We start from the raw sequence: 22362 nt of genomic DNA on the forward strand, positions 1-22362 counted from the left end.
ATTCCACCGAAGTCTGTTTCGGCGGTGGTGTTCTGGTTTCAGCGCGCATGCCGTCTAGGATCTCGGCTCGCGGTTTGGCTGCTTCCTGCGGTGATAGAGGCTGTCTTCGGCGCGCGACTCTGCTACGTTGTTCCTGGGTCTTTGGGTGCTGTTACATTTACATCTATGCATTTAGCAGACGCTTTTATCCAAAGCGACTTACATTGCATTCAAGTAACCGTTTTTACATTTTTATCAGCTCTTGCTTTCCCTGGGAATCAAACGCATGATCTTGGCGTTTCTAGCGCCATGCTCTACTATTTGAGCTACAGGAAAGCTATTGTTCGGCTGCATCATGTTGAGAACTGACGTCATCGTGCAGCCGTTGCCTTATTTCTTGTAGCGCTGGTTGCGGCAAGTTTTATTAGCGTGCAACTTTGCGTCTTCCTCCAGTGGTGGAATGTTGCGGGTTGGCGTGCATCTCTGATACAATCCCGGTGGAGGACTTTATTACGCAGCCTTGATTCATCTATGCAACAGCAGGTCAGACTGTTTAATATTCCAATGCTATCTTTGGTAAATAATGGATGGTTTTAGAAGTTAAAGTAAAATTGTTATACGATAAAGCTGCCCATTAACAGAGAACAAAGAAAGAAATGTCCTGGTGGCAACTGGTCCTTAATTTTTGTGATTGTAATAGTGTTTAAGATTTTAAGTGTTTGCAAAATTGAATTTTCATCTTTGTTATTTAAGTGAATATTTCAGTGTTAAGGGCATTGATTTGAGTGTAATTACCTAGTTAATAGTGTTTCATGGTTATTTACTGTCATTTCATTATGTTTGTACTATTTATCTGAAGTGACAAATTTGAAAATATCAGTTCAGGGTGAGTTAGCTGAGCAAAATGAATTTTTGTTACAAGAGCAAGCAGTCTTAATTGATGATATACCAGAAAATGAAATTACTGAGGGTATTGTGAGAGATCGCCACGCGTCATGTACCACATGCACAGAAAAATCGTAGGCAAGACTTAAAGAGCTTAATTTTGCTTTACTAAAGACAAATGAAATTAGAAAATCTTCCCGTGATAAACATTTAACACCAAAGATGCAGGAGTTAAAAGAGCAAGAACTGGTTCAAAAGGAAAGGAAGTTCAAATCTGCATATGAAAATTTGAAGATTTATGTTAGAGATGTTTGTTCAAAGTTAAAACATGAGTGCTCTGAAAGTGATTTTTGTGACATGATGGATGAGGTTGAGAAGAAAGAGTCTGAATTGAAAGAGTTATATGATGACGCACGACTCCAAGCAGTACCAAGCCAAGAAGTTAGGAGAAAAATTAATGCATGCTCAGCTGTGACTGCAGACTTGATGACATTAATGAGGGTACGCCTAGTGGAAGATGGCATGGAGTTTGATGCCGAAGCTGAGAAAGCAAGATTGCGTATGCTGTTGGACTGTGAGTATGCTAGGTCCATATATGGATCCACAGTTTCTAGAGCCACAGTTCCTAGTAATCACTCTAAACCCCCTTCAGAGTCTGCAAGTATTTCCGCTAAAAGGGCAGAGACTGCTGCATTGTTAGCAGCAAAGAAGGCTGAAATGGAAATGGAGGCTGACATCGATGCACAAAGGCAGCGACTGAAGAAGCTTGAAAATCGTAGAGGTTATGGAAGTAAGGCTTCGCGTGTATACTGAGGAGGAGTCAAGAGTGAAAAGTCAGCAGTGTGGTTCAGCATGCAGTGACGGGAGTAACCCCAGTCCCCTTGTTCCTAATACATGTTTGAATCAGCAAGTTACAAAAGGTGAAGTACCCGTAGTACAGGTGTTACAAGAGTCAATGGCCCTATCTCGACTTCCTGTTCCAGAACCCTTTGTATTTTTTGGTGACCCACTGAAGTTTATAGAGTGGAGCATAACCTTCAAGGCTCTTATAGAGCGACGGTGTCTAAATCCAGCAGATAGGCTGTTCTATTTACAAAAGTATATTGATGGTGAAGCAAGATCAGTTTTGGAAGGCAGTTTTTATAGGAAAGACTAACAAGCCTATCAGCAAGCTTGGGAGATGCTGAATGCCAGATATGGCCACTCTTTTGTGGTGCAACGTGCCTTCAGAGAGAAACTTAATAGGTGGCCTAAGATTGGTGGCTCAGAGTACGTCAAGCTAAGAGAGTTCAGTGACCTCTTGCAATCATGTAGTTATGCTATGCCGCACATCAAGGGTCTTCAGGTGCTGAATGACTGTGAAGAGAACCAGAGGACACTGGTTAAGCTTCCCAATTGGGTGATAAGCAGATGGAGCCATTATGTCACAAAACAGTTAGATCAAGACAAAGATTACCCAAGCTTCAGTGAGTTTGCTTCCTTTATTTTAAGGGAAGCACGCATAGCATGCAATCCGGTGTCATCATTGTATGCATTAAAGATCTCTGACGAGAAGCCAACGAAGGAGGTAAAGCGTTCAAGAGTAAATGCGTTGGCAACCACTGTGAAGGATTTAGATGCAGTATGTGCTACGACAAATTCCAGCAATATCATTAATAGCAAGATTACAGAGTCTAGTAAACCGAAGAGTACACTGGTGCGTAGCACAAATGCAGTTGAATGTATGTTCTGCGGAGAGGGTCATTCTCTCCATGAGTGTCAAACTAATGGAAAGAGCTGTGGAGGAAAAGAGAAAGTTTGTCCTTGTTACGGCCCGTAACCATTTTAAGGCTCGTTTATTTTAAACAATTAAAATAAAGGACACAGGCCGAACATATAAAAAGAATCACAACACACCTGATGTGAATTTCAAGACGCCTCTTATTTAATTCACTAAAATTATACAACTCAAACCTCCAGAAAATACACAACAAATCACTAAGAATATTTATAACACAATTTAAGGAATAATAACGAAGAAAAAGATAATCAGCTCACGGGTAGAAAAGCTAAGAAAACAGACTCCTAACTACCCCTATTCTCAAATCAAAACTCTTACCTGACTCCCGAAATAAAAATAAGAATAGGTGAGTCTTCCGGACACCTGCTTCCCTCGCTCCGTTCTTACTAAATAAACGAAACGTGAACTAATAATATAAACTACCCGCAACTGATTAAAGAAAGAATATCACATATCAAAACACAAACTCACAAATTAAACCTAAGCATAAAGAACAACATAGCCTCAAAGAGGCGATGAAAGAGACGCTTGCAAACAATGAGAAGCGGAGCCACAAAAAGAGAGACAACGCCATTGTCGCCTGCAGCCTATTTATCCGGAATCCTTGATGACGTCACGACTCTCGTGGAATGGGAAACTCACCACAACACCACCTATGGGCTTAGAATATAAATGTCACACAGATACACGTAACACCCTCACCCTTAAGTGAATAAATTGTAGAAAATACAGATCTTACCTTTTCCCCCCCTCAAAAGAAAGAATAAAGGAGGAAAATACAATTTATTCCCATCAGACACGAGATAAAGCATCAGCAATAACATTATCTTTACCACGAATATGCCGAATGTCCAATTCGAACGTCTGCAAAAACAAACTCCAACGCATCAACCGTTGGTTATTGTTTTTCATTCGGCTCAAGAAGACTAAAGGGTTGTGATCGGTATAGACAATCAATGGATACGAAACAGAACCCACATAAACGTCGAAATGTTGGAGCGCAAGGACTAGAGCGAGCGCCTCCTTCTCAATGGTGGAGTAACGTCGCTGATGTTTATTAAATTTTCGTGAAAAATAGCAAACAGGATGCTCAACACCAGTCTGATCTCGTTGGAGAAGTACAGCTCCCACCCCTGTATCACTTGCATCAACAGCAAGCAAAAACGCAGATGAAAAATTAGGAGCAAAAAGGATAGGAGAATTAACCAAAAGCGCTTTGATCTTCTCAAAACTCATTTGACACGATTCTGTCCATTTAAATGGTACTTTAGGACTAAGGAGGTCGGTTAAGGGAGAAGCAACGGCAGAAAAATTTACACAAAAATTCCTGTAATACCCAACCATGCCCAGAAATCGACGCAACTCACGGCGCGTAGTGGGCACAGGAAAATGAGTAATAGCCTCTACCTTAGACTCAACAGGCCGAACTTGCCCGCCCCCAACAATCTTTCCCAAATAAGTCACCGTAGCTCGTCCAAATTCGCATTTCGCTAGGTTAACCGTAAGATTAGCACGAGACAAACGATCAAACAATGTATCAAGCTGTTTGATGTGTTCTGGCCAAGACGCGCTATATATAACGAGATCATCCAGATATGCTTCAACATTGTGCATGCCCTCGATAACACGATTTACCAACCTTTGAAAGGTTGCCGGTGCGTTGCGTAAACCGAAAGCCATCACAGTATAACGAAGGAAATGGTCAGGTGTAACGAACGCGGAGATCTCTTTTGCGCGCTCCGTCAAAGGCACCTGCCAATAACCTTTGAGCAGATCGATCTTGGTCACGAAAGCCGCGTTTCCGACACGATCTACGCAATCTTCCATGCGAGGCAAAGGATAACTATCTGATTTTGTAATAGCATTAACACGTCTAAAATCAGTACAAAAACGAAACGTACCATCAGATTTTTTTACGAGCAAACAGGGTGAGCTCCAAGAGCTATAACTTGGCTCAGCGATGTCATTTTCAAGCATAAAGGTGACCTCTCTTTGCAACTGAGCTCGCTTCTCAGGACTAACCCTATACGCATGTTGTTTTATGGGCAATGAATCGCCAACATCGATATCATGTTCCACGAGCGAAGTACGAGAAGGAACATCAGAAAACAAGCTTCCATAAGTCCGTATTACATTAATCACGTCAAAGCGTTCGGTAACAGTCAAATGAGAAAGAAACGCTTCAAGATTTTGAATTATCTCAGAATTTTTCAACCTTCCTGCCACCAACTCTGTAGAGGGAAAATTGACATCCTCCTCCTCAAGTGTAGTCAAAACAGCAACACCATCAGAAACGGAGGACAATGGACAGGTCAAAGGTTCAGTACTGGACAGCACCTGTTCTTCAGTCACCGGAGAATCGGTAGGTGAGACAATTAACACAGGCGACTTCTGTTCAGACAGATCTGGCTGTCTCTCAAAGTAGGGCTTAAGCATGTTAATATGACACAGACGAGTTTTCTTCTTCCTATCTGATGTCATTATCACATAGTCAAGCTCACTCACCTTCTCTTTCACCTGGTATGGACCATAGTAACGAGCTTGTAGTGCAGATCCGGGTACTGGCAACAGCACTAACACTTTTTCACCGGGAGAAAAACTACGAAGTTTAGCCCCGCGATCAAAACGTATTTTCATTCGTTGTTGCGACATCTCCAAATTCGTTTTGGCCAATTCACATGCACGGTGCAGTTTCAAACGAAACTCTGAAACGTAATCAAGGACGTTATTTGAACTCGGCTCATTGGACCAATGATCTTTGATCATCTTCAGTGGGCCACGAACAGTGTGTCCAAACACCAACTCTGCCGGACTGAAGCCCAAAGACTCCTGCACTACCTCCCTCACTGCAAACATAACCATAGGCACGCCCTCATCCCAGTCTTTCTGGAACTCCAGACAAAACGCACGAAGCATTGATTTTAAAGTCTGGTGGAACCGTTCGAGTGCTCCTTGGCTTTCTGGATGGTAACAACTAGAAGTGCAGTGTTGAATATGCAACTGATCCAGAGCCTGTTTAAAAACACGAGACATGAAATTCGTACCTTGATCTGACTGAATAGTACGCGGAAGGCCAAATAGTGAAAAAAACTTGATAAGTGACTTCATAATCACTGGTGCAGTAATTTTGCGCAAAGGAATTACTTCCGGAAAACGCGTAGATGTACACATTATGGTTAATAGGTACTGATTACCAGACTTCGTACGAGGCAAGGGACCGACACAGTCAACCATCACACGCTCAAATGGTTCACCCATAGCTGGAATTGGATGTAATGGAGCAGGTGGAATTATTTGGTTCGGTTTTCCAATCTTCTGACACACATGACAGCTTCGACAATAACTTGCGACATCGTTTTTTAAGCCAGGCCAAAAAAAATGTCGAATCACGCGATCATATGTTTTATTCACTCCCAAATGACCGGCAAACGGACCGTCATGCGCAAGTCTCAGGATTTCAGGACGATATGAGAGAGGAACTACTACCTGCTTAACAATCTGCCATTCGTCAGCAGCAGCAGCATTTGATGGTCTCCACTTCCTCATCAACACACCATCTTCAACAAAATATCCTTGCGATACACACTCGAGTTGCTCAGTAGGAACAACAGCTTCAAAGAGGGATGACATTCTCTCATCTTTCCTCTGTTCAACGATAAGCTGCTCGCGTGACAGAGACAAGTTATCAAGCCCCATAAAATGTTCATCTCCTTTCTTGACGGCGATGTCTAAACCATCAGCAGTATTCGAACATTTCACTTCACCAAAATCTGAATTAGAGAGGAAGGTATCATTCAAATCAAATTTCCACTCTCCTTCTGATTTACTAAAGCTTTCATCTTTCCGTCTCTGTGACATAGCGCGAGTAACTGCGCACGAAGGAAATACCTCTGGGTATTTCTGAGCTAATTCATCAGGAACAACACAGGGAAGAGGAACATTAATTACCTCGGGGCTAGGAAAAACTTTCCCTCCCGCCAAGTCATTCCCCAAAATAAACGTGACATCTCGAACTGGAAGACACGGTCGCACTCCAACAACAACGCGGCCGGTAACAAGCGAGGATTCAATTTCAATTTCGTGCAAAGGCACATTCACAAAGCCCATCTCGAACCCCTGTACTAAGACACTTGAACCAATAGAGCTCTCATCAGATAATGGTAATATTCCTTCCAGAATGAAACTCTGAGCAGCTCCTGTGTCACGAAGCACCCTGACTGATTTTCGCGAATTTGCATTACCAACCAAAGACACAAATCCGTCCATAATGAACGGCACATATCCCTGTTCTTCACACATGTCAACTTGAGAAGCTAACAACTCCAGTCCTTCTAATTGTGGCGAGGACGTCATCAATAAACCCACAGGTTTAAGGACACTATTTTTCTTTTTTAGTGCTTTACACTCTGCAATAATATGTCCATATTTCTTACAATAGAAACAGATGGGTGAGGACACGGACTTGACAAAATTCTCCGCCACTTTATCCTCACACGGAGCGCGATCAAAGCTACGCTTTGAATTCCGTCGACTGCTGCTACTAAATTTTTGTACAATACCAAATACATTCTTATGTGTAAGTACATATTCATCAGCTAAAGTAGCAGCGGCGGAACTTTTGAGAACTTTCTGCTCATTTAAATAGGTTACAACGCGTTCTGGTAAACAGTTTTTAAATTCTTCTAAAAGAATCAGATCTCGGAGCTCTTCATAAGTTTTTACCTTCATAGAAGCACACCACCGATCAAACATTGACTCTTTCTCACGAACGAATTCAACATAAGTCTCATCAGTTTTTCGATGATTACGAAATTTTTGGCGATAAGCCTCTGGAACCAGTTCATAAATTCTAAGAACAGCAGCTTTTACCTGTTCATAATCAAGAGACTCCTCCACTGACAAAGAAGAATAAGCTTCCTGGGCTTTCCCCACAAGAACACACTGCAACAACATGGGCCAAAATGTTTTCGGCCACTTAAGATTAATGGCCACCCGTTCAAAAAGAGCAAAAAACTTGTCCACCTCTTGTTCTCGAAAAGGAGGAACGATACGAATATTACGACTCACGTCGAAATCAGAAACATCCGTTACACCCTTTTCACGAGCCCTCAGCTCGATTTCTTTGAGGCGGCAAGCTTGTTCCATCTCAAGCTTCTTCAATTCAAGTTCATGTTTCTCACGCTCTCTTCGTCTCTCTTGCTCACGCTCCCATTCTTCTCTCTCTTTAAACAAAACTCTGTCGTGCTCTTTAGCTTGCAACTCCAACTTCTTAACTTGCAAAGCAAGATCTTCCGAACTACCCTCCTCTACTTCAGGATAGTCTACCAATTTTTCCGCATCACCAAACACGCCCTGTTTATATAACGAATCAACAAGCAACACCTGAAGTTCACGTTTGGACTGCGTATTACGAAAACTAACCTTATAATGTGCAGCAATTTTCATAAGGTCAACCCTATTAATTTGGAACAATTCAGCTTGCGTTGGTTTCGCAACGAATTTTGTTAATTCAAACATGATTGATAAACGTCTATGGTTTAAGGAGAAAAACGAAAAAAGCACTACACAAACCAAAATTCACATCAATTGACTGTGATTCAATAAAGTTACAAAGTAACAAATTCAAGCGTGAACAGATCAAAAGTGACCACCAAAATCACCAAGTCAAGATCAATCTCGGACGAGCCCCCAAATATGTTACGGCCCGTAACCATTTTAAGGCTCGTTTATTTTAAACAATTAAAATAAAGGACACAGGCCGAACATATAAAAAGAATCACAACACACCTGATGTGAATTTCAAGACGCCTCTTATTTAATTCACTAAAATTATACAACTCAAACCTCCAGAAAATACACAACAAATCACTAAGAATATTTATAACACAATTTAAGGAATAATAACGAAGAAAAAGATAATCAGCTCACGGGTAGAAAAGCTAAGAAAACAGACTCCTAACTACCCCTATTCTCAAATCAAAACTCTTACCTGACTCCCGAAATAAAAATAAGAATAGGTGAGTCTTCCGGACACCTGCTTCCCTCGCTCCGTTCTTACTAAATAAACGAAACGTGAACTAATAATATAAACTACCCGCAACTGATTAAAGAAAGAATATCACATATCAAAACACAAACTCACAAATTAAACCTAAGCATAAAGAACAACATAGCCTCAAAGAGGCGATGAAAGAGACGCTTGCAAACAATGAGAAGCGGAGCCACAAAAAGAGAGACAACGCCATTGTCGCCTGCAGCCTATTTATCCGGAATCCTTGATGACGTCACGACTCTCGTGGAATGGGAAACTCACCACAACACCACCTATGGGCTTAGAATATAAATGTCACACAGATACACGTAACAGTCCTGGAGAATAAGTTGTGCTTTGCATGCTTGAGAAAGGGACATTGCTCCAAGGACTGCAGGAATAGGGCCGTATGTGCTTTATGCAAGAAGCCTATTCTCTTCAGACAGCCCTATTTGCTTGCCTCCTGTTTATACAAGGGACTTTATTCCTTTTGAGTGCTCGCACCCACTTTCCACCTGTGAAACATCTAAAAGGTGGAGACATCTAGAAGTAATTGCTGATGAAATGCCTGCAAGAATGGATTGTGGAGTGGGTCTTTTGATTGGTTACGATTTCTCCAGAGCACTGGCACCTCGACAGGTCATCACTGGCGGTGATGAAGAGCCTTATGCCATTAAGACCGACCTCGGGTGGAGTATCATAGGAGGCACTCCACTGCATGTGAGCTCCAAGGATGTGACTGGTCTGTGTCATCGCATGTTAGTCAGGGAGCTTCTCCCTGTGACACCTGCTGCTGATATTAGAGCACTTGAGCTGGATTTTGCAGATACTCAGGCAAGAGAGAAGAGTATGTCTCAGGATGATGTTCAGTTTTTGCAGGTTTTAAAAGGTATCCATGTGAATGAAGTTGTCCAACTTGAGTTGCCCCTTCCTTTCAAAGCACGTCACCTCCTTTCAAATAAGAAGTTTGCAGTTGTACGGCCAAATCACCTTAAAAGAAAATTGGACAGGAATCTTCAAGTCTTTGATTGCTCAGCTAAGTACTCGAAGGTACTGCCTTGAATGACCATCTATTGACTGGGTCTGATCTTCCCAATAGGCTGACTGGAGTGCGATGCTGTTTCTATAAACACTCAATTGCTGGCATGTGTGACATTGAGAAAATGAAGCTGCATCTTCATAAAGCCATTTCTGACAGCAGAGAAGTTCTGCAGTCCATTAGTGTGCACGACTGTACTGCTGAGGTGAAGACGGTTGATTTTCATCATGACTATCTTCCAGGACAGAATATCTTTGCGAAAGCAGAGTACATTGTACAGAGCATCTCCTCCACCTTTAATGTTGAGCTTAATGGGAAACGTCCCACATGATGTGGAATTTTCTCCATTGTGGCTTTAGTTTACGTTTTATTGGGGTTCTTGGCTCGATTTGTCACGTTTGGCAAGAGGGTGCTGCAAGAGATATGCCTTAAGGGCATGGGTCGGTATGAATCCGTACCCACTGAGCTGAGGCCAAGGTGGGAGAGTTGGCTGAATGATCTACCCAACCTAGGTAAACTACAGATCCCAAGATGCTTCACACCTCTAAACTTCAGGAAGTGCCTAAGAACTGAATTGCATCACTTTTTCAATGGTAGCAGTCAAGGTTATGGCTAATGCTCCTACATTAGACTGGTGCAGAAGGCCACAATAAGGATGGGGGATCGGGGGTTGGGAAAAAGGGAACGCCTCGCTAAACCCTCTATTGTTGAACGCCCTATTCAAAAGTTAGTAGTTCTTGTAGCCAAAAGTTGAAAATTTAAAAATGCCCTAACACTTTATTAGAATTTTAGTCACACTGATATCATGTAGGTATTAGCTGGTGTCTTGGTCACATGTTGAGTTCGTATCGTGTTGAATATTGTTCAATATTGGAATATGAGCAATTTGTTCATTTTAAAGAGTGTGTATGAATTATGTTGTTATGTTATGTTGGTTAATTTCATGCATTGTGTTGACGCCTGGAAATTTCCATTGATTATTTGATTGTTTGCATTTTGCATGTTTTTCAAATAAATCAAGGGTAATTTGGTGGGAGTGTAGCTGACGCTGATAGGTCAGTTATGAGTTATGACGGACGTATTGCGATTTTAGGGATTAATGTTTGTTTATCTTTATGATTTCACAATTTAAGTTTGTATTTTTGGGTGCGTGTTAATTTCATAATTTTGTTGGTATTGTACTATTTTGTTGTATTCTCAGTTTGACTGAAATGAATGTCACATGACCCTTCCTGATTAATTTAACCTGGAAGTATTGGCACAAACTGAATGGCGAGATGTGAATTCAGAGACACATGTTAGAGCTCCTTACCATTCTACTGCTGGTTATCAGGCCAACACGGTAAAAGAGTTTATGGTTGTATATTTCTTTATTTGCGTTGATGTCCTTCGAATTGTTGTGTGTAAAACTATTTCTTTTGTGTTTGTTTGCATGTAGTTTTCACTGTGTTCCATATCAGGAAAATAAAACCTATGGACATCAGTATCTTGGAAGCGTGGACTGTTTAATGACCAGCGAGTAGTTAGTCACCTTTAGACAAAGTGTTTCCGTGAGATCAGCGACAATCCAATTCAAGACTATTTCACAGATTCCCAGAGATCAGCGATTAATCCGCAACAACAGCATCTAAAATATTATATATATTAACATTGCTGTCTTGATTTTATAATTACCTCTTAACTGTACGGTGTCCTTTAGTGCTTTTTCTGTTATGCAGTTTTTACCTGTATTGCTCAAAACAAATTTCCCTCATGAGGGACAAATAAAGTAAAGATTGATTGAAAGGCGCCTTCAAATAAAATGTATTTATTATTATTATATAACAAAACTGATCTGAAATCAGGATGACCCTGACGCTCTAACAGGACTTCATTTGGACTCAAATAACTGGAATCATAACTGGATCTTTTGGCTTTCCAGGATGTTGGAGGTCATGTTGCTTAACAGTCTGACTGTTTCCAGCGCAGAACAATCCCTCGTGTTGTCAAACAAGCTCCACCAGATCATCTTAATGGCTCAATGCCGCATGTAGTCTTCCTAATCTCTGTCTCTTGTCTGGTTATGTTCGCTTCATTACTGGGCTATTTCAGGCCCACAATGCATTGTGGTTTAATGTTTGTGAACTGTTTTGATGTGTGTGTGTTCCTGATGGTTTGGTCTCTGCTCGTTAGCACTAATGGGTGTTGGGTGAGGGGCGGCCAATCTCGTTTCTGTCAGGAGATCTGTGGAGATTAAGAATGAGGGAACTAAACAAGTGGCTAAACTGTTGAGCGTGTCATTAACTACATTAACAAGCCATTAGAACCAGCATAGGAAGTAACATGTTCATTTCTGCAGGACAGTGCAAAGACCGAGATCTGCAGATTGTGTTTTTTTGTGATGATGTGTTAGACATGAGGGGCGTCTCTAAGACGTGAACCTCCTCAGCGGCGCGGCAGACTTAATCTACTTTATTGCAGTGCTGCTTTTGTTGGCAACATTAGTTACTCTGCAAATTGCAAACAAAATTATTATTGTTGAGTGCAATTACACACACACACAGAGAAGGCTTGCGTGACGTGTGCTTCATTCATCAGAGGCGAGCAGGTTTGGACTAGTCCTACACAGCTCTTTGTGCTCGTCCTCCAGTCGACAGGATCAGCGCACAACGGCTGCAAACGCATTTCCCTACGCGTTGTTTTTGTTTGCTTTACAAACTAAGGGCCGAGTAGCACAGCAGTGATGTTTTTGGTCACTGACAATGAACAGAAGGATCATTCCACCATCATCGCTGATGTACCAGCATAACACGACATGTTAACAGGTCACACACACACCACTGAGGAGCATCCTCAAAACAATATGATCTTGTGCTACACTTTGTTCAGCAGGGAATCAATGTAAAGATTGAACACAGAAGAGCTGGTCTAAGTTCACTAAGTGTTAAGGTAGTTTTCATGCTGCTGTTTTGAAACTCTAATGCACGTCTGTCTCCATCTCTATACGCTACTCAAGACCTCATCTATAATTCAGTTCACTAAATCCAGGCGTTACACTGGGATGAAATGAATATCATATCAAATATCAATATCAAAACAAAGCATTAAGAAAAACCATGATAAATTACAAACCGACAGACACAAATAACAGGTAAAGATGACAGACAATAATCCAGATCCATCACAGATCCTACATTTATGCAAAAAAGAGATGTAAACAAAATGTATATGAAAAACTGAATAAATATCTTCACACATTGGCAGCTGGTGCAGGAACACTGGCGATGAGTGATGGCAGATGATGCTGATGTTTGACCAACATAATGAACAAACAGGTTCATTTTTACAGGTCAAAGTGTCAGGTTTTGTCCTCAGTGGCTTCACTGGCGACTTGGTACCAAAATGGTTTATCATAAAAAGCGACAAAAATGTCCTTAAAATCTGTCTAATTGAAATAGATTCTACCAAAAGACAGATAAATTTGTGCCAAAATACCGTGTGGTTGGATTGGACTCACACAACATTTGACAATGAACAACTAGAAATATAGGCTGTGTTAATTTATATGGCTATTCTAACAATGCACTATATTGAGTAGCATTTTATTTGTATTTAGCATGTTTTGTCTCTGCTGTCTGTGCTCCTGCTGGAGAATCGTCATGAAGCGGTAGACAGTTACCTGTGGGAATGTGGTCAAACGCCGACGGCTTCAGAAGCTCCACAGTCTGGTCCATCTGAGAGTCTGAGACAGAGACAGAACGTGACTCAATGGCAAAATATTCTCTCCAGAGTCATTCTGTGGAAATACATGTTTTGCAATCAACACACAAATTGTACATTTTTATTTAATTCATTATTTGACAGGGACAATAGACAGTCAGGAAACTGCCCCAGAATTAGCTACAAAGCTAAATTTCATCTGCTGTCCCTAGGCAGGAAAATACAAAACAAATTATGTGACAAAAAACATCAGTATAATACCATTTACAGTAAAATCTCTCCAAAATTTTACAGATAAAAAATATGATCCCTCACATAGAAACTACAATCCAAATTTCTACTAAATATCCCCTTTAAATACTACAAAACATCATCCTACAAACAATTATAAAAATTTTACAACTCAAAGTTTCATTCAAAATACAGAAATACTCAATGGTCACACACCTGACTCGTTTTTAATCATGATTTCAAATGTAGCTTAAATTGTGCTTAAAATATTTAATATTTTCAGTAAATGATCAAGCAGTGATGGAAAAACTGGATTTCTCCCGCTCTAACAGTGACAGCTGGTGATTTAGTTTCTCCTTCATTGTTTGTTACACTGTGGCATGTTAAACTGTTCTCAACAATCATGCAGGTTTTTAAAGTATGGAGACCTTTACAGTGAGTCCAGTGACAGCAGCAGTGCGGTAAATAACAGTGTAAGTGAACAGTACACTCCTGCAGCAGATGGTAATTACAGAGAACATGAAAAGGCTTTTCACTTCTTCACAGCAGCCCAACACAGCAAGACACGGCTATAAATAACCGCAGAGAGAGAGAGAGGGATGGAGTAAAGGCTTGAACCAGTGCAGCGGGCATCATCAGTATGCAAGCAGATGCGCAGACGACATTGTCCTTCCAATGAGACGCTCAACACAACATTCTGAGCTGAACGCCTGCTCAATCTCCATTCAATCTCTGGCTCTTTTTACCAGCGATCATTAGCTTGATATTTACCACACAGCTTTTTTCCCTTTGTAACGCAACAACAGAAGCACTGGCTCGGGTTTCCACCCAGAAAGGGAGAAAAATAACAGGCGATTTCCCCAGGGCAGCAAATCCTCCACAAGCTTCTATTTTTGGGAAATTTCTAAGGACTAGACAACCCCGGGAAACTGCTTTGATGGTCATCTAATTAGGCCCGATCGCAGCGAACGCAGAGGCATGCTCATCAGGGAATTCTGTTTATATGCGTGCGTCTATTTTTAGCAGGACGCAGCCCAGGTGCTCAGATCCGCTGCTGTTTACACGACGGATTGTGTTTGCTCTCTGACACACAGTACAGTTCTTAAGTCTGCTGATGAACCGAAGCGGTTAGGGTGAGCAGAGAGTTCAATATTACGAGACATGTTAGCATTTACAATGTAAAACTCCAACCCAGCCCACTTCATCTACTGCAGCTTAGTGTACGAAAGTGCACAGTGAGAAAAAGCACTTTATACAGCAGTCTGAACAAATGAGTCACTCATGCAGGTTTTAGTGAGTGACGTTACATGTGACCAACACCAAACCGCCATTATTCTAAGGTTAAAAAAAAAAAAAGTTTACCACATTATTCCAGAAATGAGTGTATTTCCATTCATGAGGTGAAGCCCCAGACCAACAACATGCAAAAGCTGCTACTTTGTTCCTAAAGACCATACAGACTCAGTGAAAACATTGAAAACACTTGTGGACGTGTGATTTGCATGGGTTTAAGCTTGAATGAGAAACACGCATAGCCTGAAATTGATACGTGAAACTGATATGCTGTGGTTTTTTTAAACCAAGATAACTAAATGGATCACTTTGCATGCCAATGCGTTGGACTACTAACTCCATAAGAGAGCTGTGGTCAGGCATCGCCCCGTAGAGTAACAAGTATGAAACCTGAGCTCGGTTTCATGGAGCAAAGCACATTCAGAAAACCACAAGACAATAAAACTACATGTCAGCCTTGTTGTAGTCAAGAAAATGACAGCAGAACAGAACAGAGTTTCCAAAGTGGCATGCAAAACCGCAATTCCCAAAGCAAACATTCAGCCATCTACTGAGAGCTGCTTCTGTCCACAGCAACATCACTTCAACCAAAGGCTTTGACTGCAACAATAAATTATGTTTGCTGGTGGAGAAAGTACTGAAAACGGCCTAATGAGCTGATGCTGTGGTTTAGGGTGGATGTCCCTAGGTAATACCGATGCGATAAACACAAACACACACACAACCTTGACGCTAACACGCATTTTAGTCCAAATGTCAGGGTGTCACTGTGGGCAAACCCAGCTGATATGACCTTACGAAACACAGCTCACGAAGGCCGACGACGGCCTCCTCGACACTTAGACATTCTCTATGGCAAACAAAGACTTTTTAAGGGTTAACTTTAGCTTGAGTTCTTTTTAGTGTTTTTGTTTTTATTGTAGACCTGTTGTCTCTAGTCTATAAGCTAGTCTTTGTTGGTCAGGAAAAACTAGGGGGTTAAACTTTCTTAAACTAACCCCGCTGTTGGTCACTCTGTACAGTCTCTCACACGAAAAACACTAACATCTGCAAAGACACACTATTCACGAGTGGCCACGTTCATGTGAAAAGGTAAATAATTGTTTTATTTTATTCATACAAGTGCTTTAACTTAACCGGTGTCCGTTAGCAGGCTAGAATGAGAGAGTGAAACCATGTCATCTCAGATAGGCTTGATTAAACTCTGGCAAAGGCTTCAGGTCTGACAGAGCACTTCTGAGAGTGCATTCTGAGCTCAAAGTCCCTTCATCAGGCCTCTGGAACAGCTCCACATTCTGTAATGAAGACGCCAGTCACAAGAACAAAACTCTCATGCCACCTAGAAACACGACTCACTATAACATTTTTAGAGGCCATTTCATCTGGTAAATGTTTGCTGTATTAATGCACGCTCACAAAGAGATACCATATGCAGATTTCGCTCTTGAAAATAATGAGACGTGAATAAATTGTGTTATATATGATGTTTTGATTATACATGGCAGGATTAAAAAGATCCTGGAAACACATGGCAGTGACATTAATGGTAATATATGAGAACATCCTCACTGATCTGGGTCAGATCCTGATTTAGCATCTGTGCTGTTCACTTTCTGTCAAAGGGGGCAGTTTTCTATTCTGCTAATAATCAGACGGACCTTAACAAGCCTTTCTTGCCCCACAAAAAGGAGAAAGAAACAGAACGTCCAGCAGCTTTAAACACCATCCTGTGCATCAGTACTGATCGTCTGTTCACAGCACATTATACACAGCAGAGTCTCCGCAAAAATGTCAATCAACACCACAAAAAATGCACAATATATACAACAAATATTATGAATTATATTGCCACTGAGACTGACGTTTTTCTAAAGTAACACAAAAGCAAAAGCACCAATACAATATAAGAAAATGTTTCTGTGAATTTATAGTATTTACTTGTCATTGGTTGCTGTACTGTCACAATAATAGTTGCAGCATCTTAAACTGCTTGATCAGTGTGTAAAGAAGATCTGTTATTCATTTATTACCAGATAGCAACCATTATGTGTACAGGAAAATGAGCTGATATCATTAGGATCTTTACATCAGTGTCTGGAATAGACACAGACAAATGACTGAAATGTCAAAAGGTAGGATGGCAGCGACGGTTCGGTGTAGATTGTAATTGGACCGGTCAGTTGTTGGCAGAACATCCAGTCTCCGTTCCTCCCTCCCTTCGGTCTTGTTTGTCCAGGCCGACCGCAATTAAAATCAGCACGCTTCCATGCGTGATCTGCAAACGAGGCTGGGGCGCTGGGAAGCCTTCCTTTGTTCAGAGTCTTACAGAGGAGCAAATAGCTGCTGGACAGAGCGCTGCGAGTCAGATGGACGGATCTGCTGTCTTCTGGAGGGACAGAAACAATCGGCACACTTGTTTGTTCTGCGCATGAGCGGGATCCGCGCGGATCTATAAATAGCAGCGAGTTAAGCTGCTGCAGCGTGGAGCAGGCTTTCAGTCCTCAGATAAATATGAACATGAGAAACGGATCAGAAGAGGGATGGAACTAATAAAACACGACAATCAGAGAGCTGCAGTTACGCCTGTCGCTTTTCATCGGCTCGCAGTCTGTCCTCACGACGCTGACAGAGCCACAGTCTGACCAACCCTGACGGATGATGGGAGTCCACATCACACGCTCAACCATGTATGCTAGAGATTATCAAAATCATGCAATTCATTAAATGTCCTTCATACAGGATCTTAAGCACCTGAATTGGCGAGAAGCAAAACTATTTCTATTAAACATATAATAAAGAACATTCTTAGAAAAAGTAAAATTATGAACAGAGAGGACAAAATAAGAGAAAACACTGACATTTAATTCATAAATTATTCCTTAATTCAAAAAATGCTCATTAAATCTTGATTGAAAGGATGCTAATGCTAACCGCAGGCCATAATCATGCTAAAACAAAGCTAATGGACAAATCAAAACAACTGACCCAATGACATTTCTAATAAACACACTCTAACGTGCTTCATTATTATCACTATAAAACTACAGCAGGATTTCTGTAGCGTAACTGGCGCTTGAGATTGCTCCGCTGTGTTTGATTGGAAAACCCATTACATCATTAAACGAATCCGGGATTACCGGCTCAGGCCAGAAGATGAAACTCATACACAAACACAGATCTCCTACTTACATCAGTGAAGAGGCTTTGACCACTTCTGCTCCTTTTCTAACCCTAACAGCTTGAAGCCTCTTCATCTGCTCACAGATCTTATTACACACTGCATGTGTCAAGCAGAAGAACCAAACGCACTACACCCATGAGCAGAAATCACATTCAGACACACAGAGACACATACCTGAATGGTTCTGGGAAGTCATGATGTTTGGAGCAGCTGAGGTGTTTTCAGATCTAGTTCCAGCACAGCAGCTGTTAGAAAACAGAGATCCATGAACTAAAGCTCTTATTTACAGACTGGACTCACAACATCAAACACAATGCGTTTAAATGTGCACAAATAATGTGATTATTTCTAATAATCAGAGTAAGGACAATCGCATTTTGATGTTTACATGTCAAGAGCAAAGCATGCAATTTCCATTATTCTTATTACTCGCTAAGAATTGAGGTTCATTTTTTTACTGCCATTATTCACACACCCCACTGGACAGAACAAATAAGGGACTCAGAAAGAGCAGGTGTATTACTGGCCGCTGTTTTTATTTATTTACGGCTAATGCATAATGATTTTCTGCTCCATAGAAATGTGATGGAATTTGTTTGCGTTCTCGCCGTTCCTGGATGAGGGTTAGGAACAGAGACTGGTGACAGCTAGTTGTGTTTTCCCCAGAAATGCGATGCTTTCTTCCCCGCCATCATTTCTAATCTCTGTATTACAGGTGAGCGTCACGTCCTCCATTTATATTTTTTATCTTTTCTTTTTTCTACTTTTCTTTTTTCTTAATATTTGTATACTTTATAATTGCACTGTCCTTGGAGCGGACCTGACCTACATTTCACTGCTGGTTATACTCTGTATAACTGTGTATGTGACGAATAAAAAATCTTGAATTTTGAATCCATGTGTCAGGAGCGCATGCGCACTTCGGTAAGAGCCGCAATACTGCGATCAAGGGGTTTATATTGAGTGGGGGGACTATGACGTCACTTTTGTAGGCTAATCGGCTGCTAGCATGAACATCCTCCACAAAAAGCCAATAGGATTTTTCTATAGACTTTTGGCTAATCGCAAAAAATAAGGTCTGTGTTCAATCTAGTGCTGTCAAAGTTAACGTGTTAATAAGGTTATCATTTATAATAACGTTAATAACGCAAATTCATTTTTATGGCACTATTTTATTTAACGCAGCGCGTATTTTCTGTTTGCCCCGTGGCCCAACCCGTAGAAGAGAAATGCAGATGCACAGTGTTGCCAACTTAGCAACATTGCAGACCCCTTTAATGACTTTTTTTCCTTTCAAAAAAAGCACCCAAACCTAATTTAGTTTCTGAGAATTTCCTGTACTGCCGCGCGAGGTCTTGCTCTCCCAGCGCACACCTCTCTCTCTCTCTCTCCCTCACACACACCTCTCTCTCTCTCACTCACACACACACACACACACAAACCTCTCTCACACTCACACCCATCTCTCTCTCTCTCACACACACACACACACACACACCTCTCTCTCTCACTCACACACACACACACACACACACACACCTCTCTCTCTCTCTCACTCACACACACTCACACACACCTCTCTCTCTCACTCACACACACACACACACACCTCTCTCTCTCTCACACACACACACACACACACACACACCTCTCTCTCTCTCACTCACACACACACACACACACACACAAACCTCTCTCTCTCTCACACACATCTCTCTCTCACACACACACACACCTCTCTCTCTCACTCACACACACCTCTCTCTCTCTCACACACACACACACACACACACACACACACACACACCTCTCTCTCTCTCACACACACACACACACACCTCTCTCTCTCTCACTCACACACACACACACACACACACACACACACAAACCTCTCTCTCTCACACACATCTCTCTCTCACACTCACACACATCTCTCTCATTTATTCATTTAGCTGACGCTTTTATCCAAAGCGACTTACACACACACACAAACCTCTCTCACACACACACACACACCTCTCTCTCTCTCACTCACACACACACACACACACACACACACAAACAAACCTCTCTCTCTCTCTCACACACACATCTCTCTCTCACACTCACACACATCTCTCTCTCTCACACACACACACACCTCTCTCTCTCACTCACACACACACACACACCTCTCTCTCTCTCACACACACACACACCTCTCTCTCTCTCTCTCACTCACACACACACACACACACACACAAACCTCTCTCTCTCTCACTCACACACATCTCTCTCTCACACACACACACCTCTCTCTCTCTCTCACACACACACACACACCTCTCTCTCTCTCACTCACACACACACACACACACAAACAAACCTCTCTCTCTCTCACACACACATCTCTCTCTCTCACACACACACACACACACCTCTCTCTCTCACTCACACACACACACACACACCTCTCTCTCTCTCACACACACACACACACCTCTCTCTCTCTCACTCACACACACACACACACACCTCTCTCTCTCTCACTCACACACACACACACACACATCTCTCTCTCACACACACACACACACTCTTTCTCTCTCTCTCACACACACACTCAATTCAATTCAATTCAGAAAGCTTTATTGGCATGACAAAAACATACATTCTGTATTGCCAAAGCATTAAAACAACATAGAAAATGATTTAGAATTTCTGAACATTTAATAAAACTTAGAGAAAATAATAGTAATAGTGAAACTAAATAAAAGCATTATTATATAAACACATGGCTAGATATAGCAAAAAAATAATAATAATAATAAAAAAATGCTAATACTGTTAATAAAATAAAGAATTATAATAATAAATAAAAGATTATACTACAGACATCATGTAACAACTAAACTTAGAAAACTGAACATTGTATAGATGATATAGATGTGTGTAGCTGTAATGTGTGTGTGTGTGTGCTGTGAGTGAGTGTGTGTTTATTGGCTGTTTGTTTCTCTCTGGCTGTCTCTCAGGAGATGACAAGATGCTACAAATCTTGCAGCTATATTACAACATTTGGCTTCTTCACCAAGAATGAAACCAAGTTTTTGGGTTGGATTATATGTGCTAAATTGGGGGAATATTTGATTAATTTTGTGGTAGTATTGGTCTCTGATAGCTTTATATTTTGTGCATTCTGTGAGGAAGTGCAGCTCCGTCTCCGTCACTCCCAGGATGCAGTGCGAGCAGAGTCTGTCCTCACGAGAGAGCCAGGTCTGTCTGCGCCGGCCCGTCTCTACGGCCAGACTGTGTTCACTGAGTCTGTACATCGTCAGTGTTTTCCTGAGTCTCACATCACTCACGGCGCTCAGGTAGATCGCAACAGTGTATTTTCGATTTAGGGCCGAATAACATTCCAGTTTGTGTTGGTTTTTAATGGTGTTTGTCCAATGGGTGATGTACTTGTCTTTTTCTGTGTTTATAATGTGTGTGAGTGTGTGTGTGTCCTGAGGCTGGCTGATCTCTGTGTGTGTGAGTGTGTGTGTGTGCTGAGGCTGGCTGATCTCTGTGTGTGTGAGTGTGTGTGTGTCCTGAGGCTGGCTGATCTCTGTGTGTGTGAGTGTGTGTGTGTCCTGAGGCTGGCTGATCTCTGTGTGTGTGAGTGTGTGTGTGTCCTGAGGCTGGCTGATCTCTGTGTGTGTGAGTGTGTGTGTGTGCTGAGGCTGGCTGATCTCTGTGTGTGTGAGTGTGTGTGTGTCCTGAGGCTGGCTGATCTCTGTGTGTGTGAGTGTGTGTGTGTCCTGAGGCTGGCTGATCTCTGTGTGTGTGAGTGTGTGTGTGTCCTGAGGCTGGCTGATCTCTGTGTGTGTGAGTGTGTGTGTGTCCTGAGGCTGGCTGATCTCTGTGTGTGTGAGTGTGTGTGTGTCCTGAGGCTGGCTGATCTCTGTGTGTGTGAGTGTGTGTGTGTGCTGAGGCTGGCTGATCTCGGTGTGTGTGAGTGTGTGTGTGTCCTGAGGCTGGCTGATCTCTGTGTGTGTGAGCTCAGTCAGTCTCAGCACCAGCTGAAGGAGGGGACTCTTACTTACGCTCAGCTCTTGGTGTTTTAGGGCTTTGTAATGGTATGTGTTGGGGTCGCTTGTTTTTAGGGGTTTCCAGAATTTCAGGGCTCTTTTTTGAATGTTTAGAAGCAGAGGGTATTGGCCTAATTCTGCTCTGCATCCGTTGTTTGGAGTTTTTCTTTGAACTTTAAGTATTCTTTTACAGAA

At 41.8% G+C, this 22362-nt stretch overlaps 1 protein-coding gene across 1 annotated transcript in view; it reads right to left on the reverse strand.

Moving 5' to 3' along the window:
- Positions 1-22362, reverse strand: part of LOC306845026 (histone deacetylase 4-like) — a 55697-nt gene that overhangs the window by 20358 nt on the left and 12977 nt on the right. Inside the window, exons 2-3 of the mRNA XM_079377527.1 lie at positions 18293-18363; positions 13373-13435 (exon numbers count right to left, since the gene is read on the reverse strand). Of these exons, the coding sequence (XP_079233653.1) occupies positions 13373-13435; positions 18293-18314 (85 nt within the window). The 5' untranslated portion in view covers positions 18315-18363. The remainder of the gene's footprint in view (positions 1-13372; positions 13436-18292; positions 18364-22362) is intronic.

This window comes from Barbus barbus (genome assembly GCF_936440315.1).
Source record: "Barbus barbus genome assembly, chromosome: 25".
In the NCBI taxonomy this organism is placed as follows: Eukaryota; Metazoa; Chordata; class Actinopteri; order Cypriniformes; family Cyprinidae; genus Barbus; species Barbus barbus.